Genomic DNA, 12,920 nt, shown 5'->3' on the forward strand with positions numbered 1-12,920 from the left:
TAAAATGTGTTAACTTGAGGATTTTGTTGTTACTTCGAAAAACATGTCCTCCTTGAAGACACAAAAGCTCTTGTGATTACATTGAGAGTGAGAAAATGGGGGGCTGTCTCCACTTGGGAGAGCTGAGAGAAGTTTCTGATCCAAAGCGTTTAAGTGTTATATTTGTTCAAACTGGTGAGTGCTTGTCAATCTTGCGTTGCCTTCAGGTGCTCCTGGTAACTCCTACCTCTAACATGAAAAAATCATACCATTATGCCAGGCTTTGTTCCACAGTAGGGTACAGCGCTGTACAGGGTACAGTAGGGCACATTACAGTGGATTCAATTCAAGTCCCTGTATCCATAATGCTAAAATAATAATTAATGCAAAGATTGACCTATTTATGACAAGACACATCCTATTAAGACCTCTTGAGTATAAAGAAGCTATTGTACAATCAAACAGCTGGGTGTAGTCATGTCTGGTCTGGTGGGGCTCATATGGCACTGTAGTGCATTTCTGTTTCCTAGAAATAAATCAAATGGATTATACTGTACATGCATTATGTGTAAGCTTGACAGCAACCCGTTGATCAAGTCAGTTACCTGCTCACTTAATTCTCTAAACAAAGGGTTGAAAATTTTAAGGATAAGGGAAATAGAATATGACACGATGCTGCAGATGATAAAAACCTGAAATTATTTAAACCTTGTTTTCAAGAGGACTGTCTCCAAAATCGTTAAGATACATTTAGTGAGATACAGTACTGTGTTCTGTGCTGCGCAAATAAGATTCTTGTTACATTTGTTGTATCATGTTCAGTCTTGTTTTACCTATATCATGGGTGAGGCTCATTTTACAGAAGTTTTACATTGGAGGACTAAATATTATTTAATTGATCAGATAATTAATGGGAAACAATCATATGGGAATTTGTTTGTGAGACAATTCAAATCTAAAACTTTTCTGGTTGACAGTGATGTGCTTGTGTAGAGGCAAGATGAACCATTTTCACACCTGCTGGTGTCTGTGAACCTCAACCAACAATATATTATCTATACAGTTAACCTGCCACAATGTTACATTAGCTCTGATATTTCATATATTTGGCAGTGCGGTCTGTCAAAAATAACACTGGATTAATTAAGTGACTCTGATCCAAAAGCAATCTGTGAATAAAAACTTAACTGGCAGAGTTTATAAAAAAAATAGCAAAAGAAGAAACTGCATGCTCTTGACATAATCCCCTAAATCCATGAAAAACTATTCATGTAATTATACCAAAATACATAATCTGAAGCATGATCATGCTGAGAAAGCAGATGAGGGAGTTTAAGTTTAAACTTATGAAATGCTGTCCAGATATCTGCAATATTAAGTGGACATTTTCTTTAAAAAACTGGAAAATAAACCAGGATAAAATGGCCATCCTATAAATAAATGCCAGTTGTGCAATGAAAACACTTTGTGTACATGAAAGGTTTCTGCCGTCTTTGTCATGAGCAATATGTAATTCATGTTGTATCCAAAACACGCCTTGATTAAATACACAAGTAAATATTGAAAAAAAGTCATATTTTAGAAGAACTCACTACAGGTGACAGGTTTCATGACATGAAAAATATACATCAGTATTTTGTCTTTGTACATTAGGCAAAACTGCAATAGTTCAGTGAGCAGAATAATCATGAGATCGTGGATCAGGGAGAAAGAGCGACAAACCAAAAGGGGCACACATACTGTATACACAAACACTCAAACATTCGCAAACAAAATCCCAGAAACATTCAGCAAAAAACAAACCAAAACAAAAAATACGATAAAGCATGCATAACAATTCCTACTGAGGACAACACAGAAGAGGAAAAGAGAGGCTGCTAAAAGAACAGAATATTGGAGAAGAGGACCTCAAAAATTAACATGTGTACACTTGATACTAGGGGAGTTATTGCTACACCAAATTGTTACCAATACCCTAATTATACAGATTCCCTGTGTACTGGCTATTAAATAATTTCACACATTGGTGGTACACAATTTCTCCATCTTTTTCCAACATTTCTTAACACTTGATCAATGCAGGGTGAAGTGGCCAGGCATTTTATTAGGAGGCACTTTTGAAAAAAGATCAACAGAACTTAGCATGCACAAAAATTAAGGGGTATGTTGCCTTTCTTAAGTCAACTGAGCATGATGGTAAGACTTGTAACTGATAAAGAAAACAAAATCATTCGGTACACTGTGTTGAGCTATGAGAATGTTAAAGAACCAACAAAAACAGCTGTGTATTCTAATATGGCGGTATTCCTCCTTCACCGATCATTCACATCTCACTTGAATCAATCAAGCTCTTCACAGGTGACATTCCTCCAACAGCATCACAATTATCTTTCTATTTAAAGACCTCCTGTTAAAACAATCTACAGAGAACTAATGCATGCTGGAGGTGAGAAAGGGAAAGTGAACAAAAATAAATCTATCTGAGCCAGCGCTACTCATTTGGTCTAAGTGTCTCGATGGATGGAAAGGGAGCTTATATATTATCCGGTTTAGTCTGTGCTATATACATGTCTTTACAATATCTTCCTGAATGTTGAAGCAGTTCATAGACTTGAAAAATGTTTTATCATCTTCTGGGTTGTTTGTGTTGGTTTTTTTTTTTAGTTGGCACTTGCTTGGCGGTTTTCTGTCAGCCTTGGTAGTCTCTGTTATGTTCTATTGCAGCCTACAGTAGCCAGTCTGTTCCTGCCAAAATAAAGGAGGACAAGCCTGACGACAGGGTGGAAGAGTGCAGGAAACAGTGCCATGTTGATTTCCAATTGGAGACCTGTGGGAAAACACACATGTAATGACAGGAAAAAATGTTAGGAAGCTGGCGAGACAGATTACACAAGTGATAACGTCAACAACAGGCACGGATATGAAATGATCGAAAAAGGGCAGCGTGTTAGACCAGATGGATGTGTGTGCAATTCAAAGTTTAAGTGTGAAGTGTATATTCCTTGAATTGCATGACTCAGATGACAGTTTTAGATGACTATCTTAACTGACACTAATCCTTTCATCTGAGTGGTTGTTACACTGTGACTAAGTTCAGTTGAATCAACACTTCTCTAAAACAGTTCCAAGAAAAACTAAACAGGAGAACTTTCATGAAGCGAGGATTCATCGCAGGACTGTTGTGTCTGGATTCGTTTTGGTGTGGTGTACCTAATAAAACTGGAAACTAGTACCATTTTTCACATTAATTAGCATGCATATGCAGGTTTTTTTAAGCAAGGGTAAAACTGTCTAAAAATGGCCATTGATTCCATTTCAATTGCGAGCAGACAAGTTTGCCTTTTTGTTTATTTCTTTTTTTTGTTCTTCTTGAGTGTTACATTTGTCATCACGAATGCGCCAGAAAACCGGGAACAGTGAAAGCAGCAGATCATATACTTCTTTAGACTACACCCAGAAGACATTAAACTTATTTTAAAAAGCATTAATCAATACAATTCTGAATTAGACTGTTTTTTTCCAGAGCTGATGATGGAAGATGCTAAGGAGTGACACATCCCACTTCTTTCTCATCTCTGTTCAGAGTTGCAGACATGCAGTAATGATCAGTCAGCTGGCAAGGATCAGGTTCTGACATGGAAGTCACAGACAATGTAAGGGTAGTTAATTTTCAAGTATATTTTACTTAAGTCTCTGTAAAACTCAGTGCTGACCGAGCCCTGTTTGAACAGAGACAAATGGAAAAGTATTAACAGGCCCCTACACGCCAAACTGGCATCAAAGAACTAGCTGGGACAGAGGCTGACTGCTGCATCAACTTAGTCTCCTTTATCTCAGCCAAAAAGCTGCACTTGACACGTTCTACTCCTAAGTGAAAGGAAATACCTCTCTGCTGATATACTGTACAAACAGTTGTTATTATTAAGCAGATCTTTGTTAAACCACTCTTGCTGATGTTACTGCCACTAATGGAGTGTATGCCTGATAAAAAGTTGCAAATGGCCCTTATGAAAAGGCAGAGGAGAAACTGCACTAAAGTGGTGGGACACGCCGCACTGACTACACCCCCGGACACTCACCGACCTCCCTGACAATGCCTGACAGCCGACTGTCGGTCTGGTGTCTGGTGTCTAGAGGATTTTTACTTCAACATACATAATAGCATTGCGCCTGACAAGGGGCGAGAATTAGCATGTCCACCCAGGTGTTGTGTTGTCATCACAGTCGATCAGAGCTGGAGACTACTGCAGAGTCATTTGAGTGAATGCTGATGCTGATGTATCCATTACCATTAATGACAAAAGCTAGATATTAGTTGTTATTTTTTTGTCCAGTGTGAAAGGGGATGTCAGTGTAGTTCACATTTTAACTACAGAACCTTTTTTTCCTTCAATTTACCTGGTGCAACAGGCGTCCATTTCTGAACAGCTGAAGTTAGTTGAGATTCATGAGCAAAAGGTTTTAAAATGGTGTAAGTGGAGAATACTTGCCCTGAAAACATGAAGCTAGATCGTTGCTAAATATCACTCAAACGCAGTCTCTTGGCTTTTTCGTACACAACGGGCAACTTTCCTTTTGAAGGCGCCGTGTCTGTCCTCCCTCCACTCTTTCTGCAGAGGGGAAAAATGTAAAGACAATTTAGTTGCCTAATATATACATACATCTTTTAACTTTACTCCATTCTTTCTCGTAATTTCATCATTACATATAATTTTGAGGTTTATTTAGAGTTTTACTCAAAGTCGTTATAGACTTATTTATACAAAATCAAAATTAAGAATTTTCTGCAACACATTTACTATTTAATACCATCCAAAACATAAACCAATTCTTGGATTTCACTGTAATGTGTGGTTTCAAAAGGACAGACATATAGACATGAGATGACCATTAGACGTTGTTTTAAATAGAAAAGACTTGGAAAAATATTTTATTCAAATAACTATTCTAATCAACTTTTCTAACCTACAAGTACACTTACTGCAGCATCCACATTTGCTGGTGAGTCGCCATTTGGGTCTGCCAGCATAGAGATAACACTAATCATGATGGTTTCCACTGTGTGGATAGGCAGCCAGCGCTCCTCTGGTTTCTCATAGCCATACTTGTCCTCCCCAGGCTCGTGCAAAATAGAAATACATACATCTCCATTCTTGTCAACTGGAAAAAAAACAAACATGTAAAATATAATTTATCCGCTGGAAAATGCTTTTGCTATTTCTGTGGTTTGATATGACATTTAGCCAATAAGCTACCAAACTGATTTATGATATTGTTTGTAGACAGGGCCTATGAAAAGTATCTGCCTCCACTTTGAGTCAATATTTCACAGAGGCACCCTTGAGTCTACAGTATGTCTACAGTATCAGCTTTGCACATCTGAACAGTCCAATCTCGCCCACTGTTCCTCACAAAGCTATCCAAATTCAATAAAACAGCATGGTGACAGTGAGTGAAGAGAAATTATCAAGTCCTACCACATATAGTGCACTGGAGTCACATATACATTTTGACTTAGCCACTCCAGGAAATCAGCACTCTTGTTCCAAGTCCATTCCTGCATCACTTATCCTCATCAATAATTCCTATCATTTATAAAGATTAAAAAAACATTTTCCACTTACTTGTGTTACTACTTGTTTAAAACATAGAATACCAGTGTGAAACAGATTACATTTTTAAAAATTCAAAATGTGCAAAAGGTCAGGGGTGCATCTTTTTCATACAACTGTTCAAACTACATAAAAAACATTAACATACTCTAACACATCTGTAACAGCGTAACATGCTGTAAGGAATAAAATATCATTAATTTCCAACATAAGGCTACTCTATTTTCCTCAAAGTGAAAATTGGGCATGGAGGTAGTTTATTGTATGAACAAAAGTTCTGCTTGAAAATAACTTTGTTACACTCTTCCTGACCTTGCAGCATAAAGGTTTTCTTCTGAATGTTTTACTTTAAAAAAGGCAGGTGAAGATAATGAAGTAAGGCAATAAAGGGCATGATATGAGATTCAAATTGAACCCGTTTAATCAATTACATGTCAATAATCCTTGGTAAGGGTATTGTGATATTCACGATAATTGTGATATTAATATTTGAATATTTATACCGTGTTAATAATACACATATGATGATACTGTCTAATAATCCAAAGATGTAAGGCCTACATCTTTTGTTTATGTGTTTATCTGGTTGCCTTTTCACTTGTAATTGAGCATAATTGTGTTACAAATTATGGTTACAGACTCCCTCCATCTCCTTACACTGAGGGTCTGAGGGTTAGTTATTTGCCAAAAAAGAGACAAAGCACAAAGTAAACAAAATAGGACAGATTTGATTGCAAACATTTTCTTTTTTAAATTTCCATAGATTTTGCAATATCGTTATCTTAAATTCACGATAATCATGTAGTGAAAATATAATATTGTGATAGCCCTAGTATTTAAACAAAAGGTAAAACCCTCATTTCTAAAATGGATCACTAAATTTACATCTTTGTGAAAGACATGCCCTCCACTTCCTCAAACAGGTCTACAAACAAGTGTGTTACACCTGTACCTACCATTAGGATGCCAAATATCTGTGATGAATTTCATTTTAGGTGGCCTGAGAGGGTAGTCTTTGGGAAATGTCAGATGAGCTTTAAACACACCACCTTCACTGTGAAAAAAAAAGGTCAAAGAGAAAAATCAATAGGTGAATATTGTACACGTTTCAAAACAACCAGAGCAGCGCTGACAATAAAAGTTGCTCAGAGCACAACATAATAACACATCTGTACTACCACATCTCATGTATGATAGTGTTAGACTTACTACAGTGTGTCTGGAGGCCCAATGATAAGGACTTCCCATCTGTAGAGATCATTGTCCTCAATCAGGCCTGCTGAGAATCCCTCCACTGGGTTTTTGTTCAGCTCTAGATATAAAAACAAATGCCAAAGTCAAATAAATGGTCAATGGCTCATATCATAGTACCTACAGCATGTTAGCTAAACTGATGTTGTGCTTTTCTGAAGACTGCTGAGGAGACAACATAAGCCTTGTATTAGGAGACCTTGCCTGGGGCTTGAATGAGAACCAGCAGTGTGTTGAAACCACACACCACCCAAATAGTCCAAGGCCTCTTACTCTTACTCAATCACACTACAATTCTCCAGATATGTTTTGCACTTTGCAAATCTTAACACACTATTTATATTTAGCGTCATTATTTATTGAAATACTGCATAAAGAAATATGATAACCACTCATAAAGGTGGTATCAGAATACTGATTCTGAGCAGGGATCCGAAATCTGTGAGAGCTCAGTCTGCGGTTCTTTTAGGTACCATACTGAACTAGAAAGTGTGACAGTCCTATGTGCCTGTTAGTTACAATGACATCTCAAACACTACTAGTACATTTAGTTGAATGGATCACAATGGGTCAACGCTGAGAGCAGATCATGCAGATGATGTGGCCTTTAATAAAGATGTGTATGTCTATTCATAATCTCTGAGCGGTGAGGCATGAAAGAATATTTCCTTCTTTCTTCAATTCAAGAAATCTGAGGAAAACTAATTTTACCAAAACACATATCCAGATAGGTTCCCAACATTTCCCCTTACAAAGTTTTCCTGCCATTTAAAAGACATTCTGGTCACCACTCCTCCTATATTTCATCCAATCTTCATAAAATGTTGTATTTAGCATATTTAAATGACCCATAAAAAAGTTAATTTTGTGACATTCCCAGCCATATATCTTTAGCCTAGGGGCTATCCTTGGCCCTGGGCTCAGATGTTGATAACTTAAAAATTGTTAACCCAGGGTAAAGCCAAGCTGGGGTCAAGCCAGGGTTGAATATCCGTGGAAAATGACAGAAATGTTTACATTCTGGAAAGCCACGTGACTACTTTAGCTACATTTCCCACTAGCAACTTTTAGCCCTGTGTTTTAGTCAATTTCCAAGTGATAACCACACAAATGTAGGGCTATACCTGCTCTGGAACATGGCCAGCGAGTCCTAAGTTAGTACCAGGATTGTGCCAGAGTGAAAGCTTTCTAGGCCCGGGGCTAAATGAAGTGTAAAAAGCCCTTCAGTGCTTTCTAAATGGTTATTGTTTCACAGTTGGCACACTAACCAGCATTTTACCTTCCTGCACTGTGTTAACAGTCATGTTTCAAAATAGATACTTCTGTGCTACACGTGAAGTCTGACACTTTAACATAATTACTTAATGTCAGTCTGATAAAAACCTACAGGAGTTTCAATGCTACTTTAGAACACATTATAAGTGCATGTATAAAACAAAGGACATGCATTTGTCAATGAAAATTTACTTATTCCTTTATATCAATAGCCTCTATAACAAATCCAAGTAAGTATAAGAATATAATGAAATACTAAGGGTAATTTAAATTTCTGACATTAAGCTAGATGTCTTTTTTTCGGTCAAATCCCACATATTCAGGTCCAGGTCCATTACCCATCATTATGTAGATAACATCTGAAAAACTGCAAATGAGCACATTATGTCCCTGACAGGTTGCATATAGAATTTCCAATCTTAAATAAAACCAGAAATGTAACATAAAGCGTTAGCTACATGTTTCTTCAACTCAGCTGCCTTTATACATTGGCTAATATCAGGGTAGCTAAATTTAATTCGCAACTGACTCTGCTAAAACAACGAATAAAGGTAAGTTAGCTTGTTAGCTTGGGCTGCTGAAGCTAACAACAGTGACAGCGGCTAACTTGAGCCGACAGATGTAGCGAGTTGGCTAAATATGTTAACAATTCAATGTGGTTAGCACGGGAAACTGGGTCAACTACTGCAACGCTGCTTAGATTTATGCTTAAATACAGTAACTCGCATCACGTTAATCACATAAGTAGCAGACGTCATGTCATTATAAAGGAAAACACCACTTGTTATGTCAGGTAAAATATATGTAAACACATCGAGCCAGTCGTCCCAGCTAGATGCTAACGTTAGGCTAATTGCTTTTAGCTAGCCCGACACTAGAAAGTCGTTGAGACTTCTGACAGCGGCTTTCAACTGAAATCAGTATGCAACGTCGCAGCACACATCTGAAAGAGTTGGTCTCCCTACAGACTAAAGGCGCTTATTTTTCATGAGACAACTGTGTCTGTCGACTTCCACTGCTACAATCTCCACGCAGTTTATTTGTCATGGGACGTTAACGTTAGTGTGGAAGGTTCAAGAAAACAGTTTGCGCCAGCACCATCGTTTGAATCACAGCTAACGGTAGTGTTTAGCTAGGCATCCAGCATCAATTAACACCAAGGATTGATTACCTGCAAGCTGTCTCTTGAGTAACAGCGCTGACTGAGGCTCTGTCATAGTTTAACGAATGTAATGCAGCTATGTTCAATGGTAATATTTAGAGGTAACGGCTTTAATTTAACGTTCACCAAACACTGCTCCGTCTCCTCTATTTTCCGTTTAGCATTCTCGTCATTCTTCTTCTTCTCCTTCTCCTGCTACTGCTGCTACCTCTTCTTCTTCGTGGAAATGTTGTTTTTTACCGCAGCCGGCTTCCATTTTGATGCGTCACTGCCCTCTTCTGGACGTCCCTACGATCGCAGGCTTCTCTTGCATTTACTGCAATACCCCTGTCCTTCACACAGAAAAAAATTATAAGGAAAATTATATTAATTGTTTTCCAATCAAATGTCGTGCAGTCAGCTTGCTTCTTATAAACTCTAGGGGCTGACACGACCACAGCGTAGAGCGCGGAAAGGACAGAGGGATAAACTCAGTGTAAGTATCGTATTTTCCTCCATCTTCGCTGTGCTACACCTATAATTTCCACATCAAATCACTTAGTTCACGGGATGAGACTCACTGAAAGGTTATAGTCATACAAGAACACTGAGGCCTTTCATCAAACTGATGTGATATTAGAGCTCAGTGTTGGCTGTAGTACTCACAGTGGACACTAGATGACGCCAGCTGACCTGATCTTGACAGCCCTCAACAAAGTGATTTATAATGCAACAAAATTAACTTAGATTGTTCTTACTACAGACAAATGCAACGTGTCGCGTAATCCACCGTAATTTCTAAGGTAATTGATGTATTTATTAGGCCCACACATGTTCTCGATATCTTTTAATGTATGACATTAACTGCTATTCTCATTTAACACTAATATCACAACGTAGCCTACTTCTTCGTGCAAAAGAGAGTTGATCTCAGACCATGACTAGGGTGTGCTTTCATTTTTCTGTTGGAGGAAGTGGCAGATCGTAATCACAAATTCTTGTGAAGATGTGAGCTCAAATGCAGCTGTGTTGGTGAAACTGTAACCGCATGTCTGTCTTTTTGTCACATAGACTGTTAGCCATACATTTTACAAGACAGCTAGCAAGCTACAGAAGTAGTTAGGTGACAATTGACCCTGTGGCAATGATGCAGTGTAGGTTTAACATGTTGCCACACAAAAACAAGTTTTTGTTCGTAAAAGTTCATGAACTTTTTATTTTTTCACTAGCTAATCGGTGGAATGTAAGCTAGCTAGCAAATGTTTGGAATTTAGAGGAATTATAATATTCATAAGATTAAGATTTTCGTAACTATTTACAAAAACTATCACAGCCAACAGTGACATAACCTACATAGCACTCATAATACATACTCGTTTTCCACTTCTAATACATTTGAAAGTAATTAATACGAGAGATAGTACAGTGTTTGACACGTCTGCCAGAGGGTTACATGCTGCCATTAGGACATACCGCCATTACGACATTGTACTATTCAGACATGCGAACGTCCCGGCATTCCGACAAGGCTAACCGTAACCCGCAACCCGTAACCCTAACCCTTTGAAAAGATTTGTCGGAATGGCAACACGTTTAAAAAAGAAATAAATACCACCATTCCGACCTTAGGAGGCAAAAAATGTCGGAATGATGGGACGTTTAATTAAAGGTTTAAGTGTTGCCATTCCGACAATTAGGGCCTAATGTCGGAATGGCGGTTGCCTCCCCTGCCAGAGTATGGCAACACCACTAGGACAAACTACAGAAGTACCCCTTTTCAACCAAAGCGAACCAAGTGCTGGTTCTGGACTGATGCTAGTGCTGATTCAAAGTTAGTTCAACCTGTGAACCTGTAAACTGGTTTGCTTTCCCACAGGCATGATAGCCACCACAGAGGCACATCATTTAGTCACTGTATACGTCTCCAATTTCCCAGCATTGTTAGGAACAACTATTACCCCTTTTCCACTGGTCAAAAATCACACTTTATACTGTTAAGATCGAGCTTTTGTGTGCAATGGGAATGTGTTAACTCGGCATTTACACCCGGGTCAATTAACCCTGCAGCAGACACGAGTTTTTATCACCTCGGCTCGGCTTTGAGCTAAAAGACCTGGGTGAACACGCTAAATTCCGCTGCGTGAAGTGATGACGCGTTATCAACATCCGTTGGTGGCGCGTAAATAAGGAAGGAATTAGGGATGTGGCCTACTCAAGGACATTTTTATTTTTTACTGGACACAGCGTTGGAGGCGGAGCCCCCTTCCTTCCTATGAAAGCCGCTCAGTCGTGTTTTGAAGCCAAAAAAGACTAACTTCCGGTTTAGCGACTTTAATGGGGATAAAATAATTTTATTATTCGGCTCTTCTACACTTTCCAAATGTTATTGGACCGAATGGCTCATGTAGACCCACTAATTTCGGTGGAAAAGCGGTACATGTAACTGTGAAACTCAGAAGAGATATGACTACATTGACTCTTCACAAGTATTGTTTCTGGCTTTGCATGCTTACATTGGCATCCAAATATGACTGGTCCTCGGACCACTGTTGCTTCGATTAGTGTAAATAGTTAAAATCTTTTGTTTATTCTCCCATGGATAGGTCAGAACACGCTTTTTTTTTTCCTTATCTTCAACCTGTTTTTCCCCTTGGTAGTATCAGGGAGAACTGGAGTTAGTAGTTTTTCCTGTTCGGCCATCGTCGGTGTAGGTACCAACACAGCAGGATCTTGCTCTCTGCTGTTCCCCAAACAGACAGGGCCACCTCTGTCCTGATTGGATGAAGTAGGCAGGGATATAGGAGGTCAGTTCTTGAAACAGAGGCGTTCACTTCACTATGTCACAGATAACAAACACCTTCACAGAACCCTCTGTTCTGTTCACTCTCTCAGCTGAAGATGTTCAGAATAAAAGTTCTGCTCAGTTTTTTAAAACTTAGTCTGGACTTAGTCTTTGTGTGCATGAAAACATGTTAGTCGGAAATCTTTCATATAGCTTGTTTGAAGACAAATAATTTTCCTTGCACGAGAAAGCACGAAAGAGCCAATTTTTTCACAGTCACAACCTCATTGACTGCGGCAAAACAAAGGCGCTGGCATTTTAGTACACTTACATTATTATATATATCAGGCCTCCAATTAAACAGCTGTTTCAGACCACAGTTTGGCTGAGAGTTCAGGAAAAACAATTAAAAAATCAGTATCACTTTTCTCAGCTGTCTGCAGCGATGCCCCAATTAGATTTTCTTCAAATGTATTTTAGGGCACATAATTGTTCTAAAGTTCAAGTCACAAGTTAGTTTGGTTGATGGGCTGGACCACTTTTCAGTTATCCATTACCTAATATGACAACAAATGGCACCGATCACCATAATGTATCAGAGGCAGTATCTCTTTTCCAAAATGCTGATGATTAAACAGCAGACAGAGCTGCAACCACTGAAAGTGTTAATTAATCTATAACTCACCACCTGACACCCACATCCCCTTTGTTCTTCTGTTGTGTGAATTGCATGTGAGAATGAAAATGAAAAAAAAAAGCCACATTTGACTTGTTTACAGCGTTGCGTCAGTGAAGATCTGTGTGAAAGCATATGACCAACCCAGAGTGGGCTGTTCCCTTTGCTAACTCAATATCTCCTGAGGCAAGTTAGAGCTGTGGC

The 12,920-nt window shown here is 38.6% G+C and overlaps 1 protein-coding gene across 1 annotated transcript; it reads right to left on the reverse strand.

Moving 5' to 3' along the window:
* Window positions 1–1,537: 1,537 nt before the first annotated feature.
* ube2g1a (ubiquitin-conjugating enzyme E2G 1a (UBC7 homolog, yeast)) lies at window positions 1,538–9,488 on the reverse strand. Its single transcript, XM_073479916.1, has 6 exons — window positions 9,289–9,488; window positions 6,801–6,903; window positions 6,548–6,645; window positions 4,961–5,139; window positions 4,470–4,589; window positions 1,538–2,806 (listed from the first exon to the last, which is right to left on the reverse strand). The coding sequence occupies exons 1-5, from the start codon at window positions 9,332–9,334 to the stop codon at window positions 4,503–4,505; spliced, it is 513 nt and encodes a 170-aa protein (XP_073336017.1). The 5' UTR covers window positions 9,335–9,488; the 3' UTR covers window positions 1,538–2,806; window positions 4,470–4,502.
* Between the last annotated feature and the right edge of the window lie 3,432 nt (window positions 9,489–12,920).

The sequence above is a fragment of the Pagrus major genome, chromosome 13 (assembly GCF_040436345.1).
Source record: "Pagrus major chromosome 13, Pma_NU_1.0".
In the NCBI taxonomy this organism is placed as follows: Eukaryota; Metazoa; Chordata; class Actinopteri; order Spariformes; family Sparidae; genus Pagrus; species Pagrus major.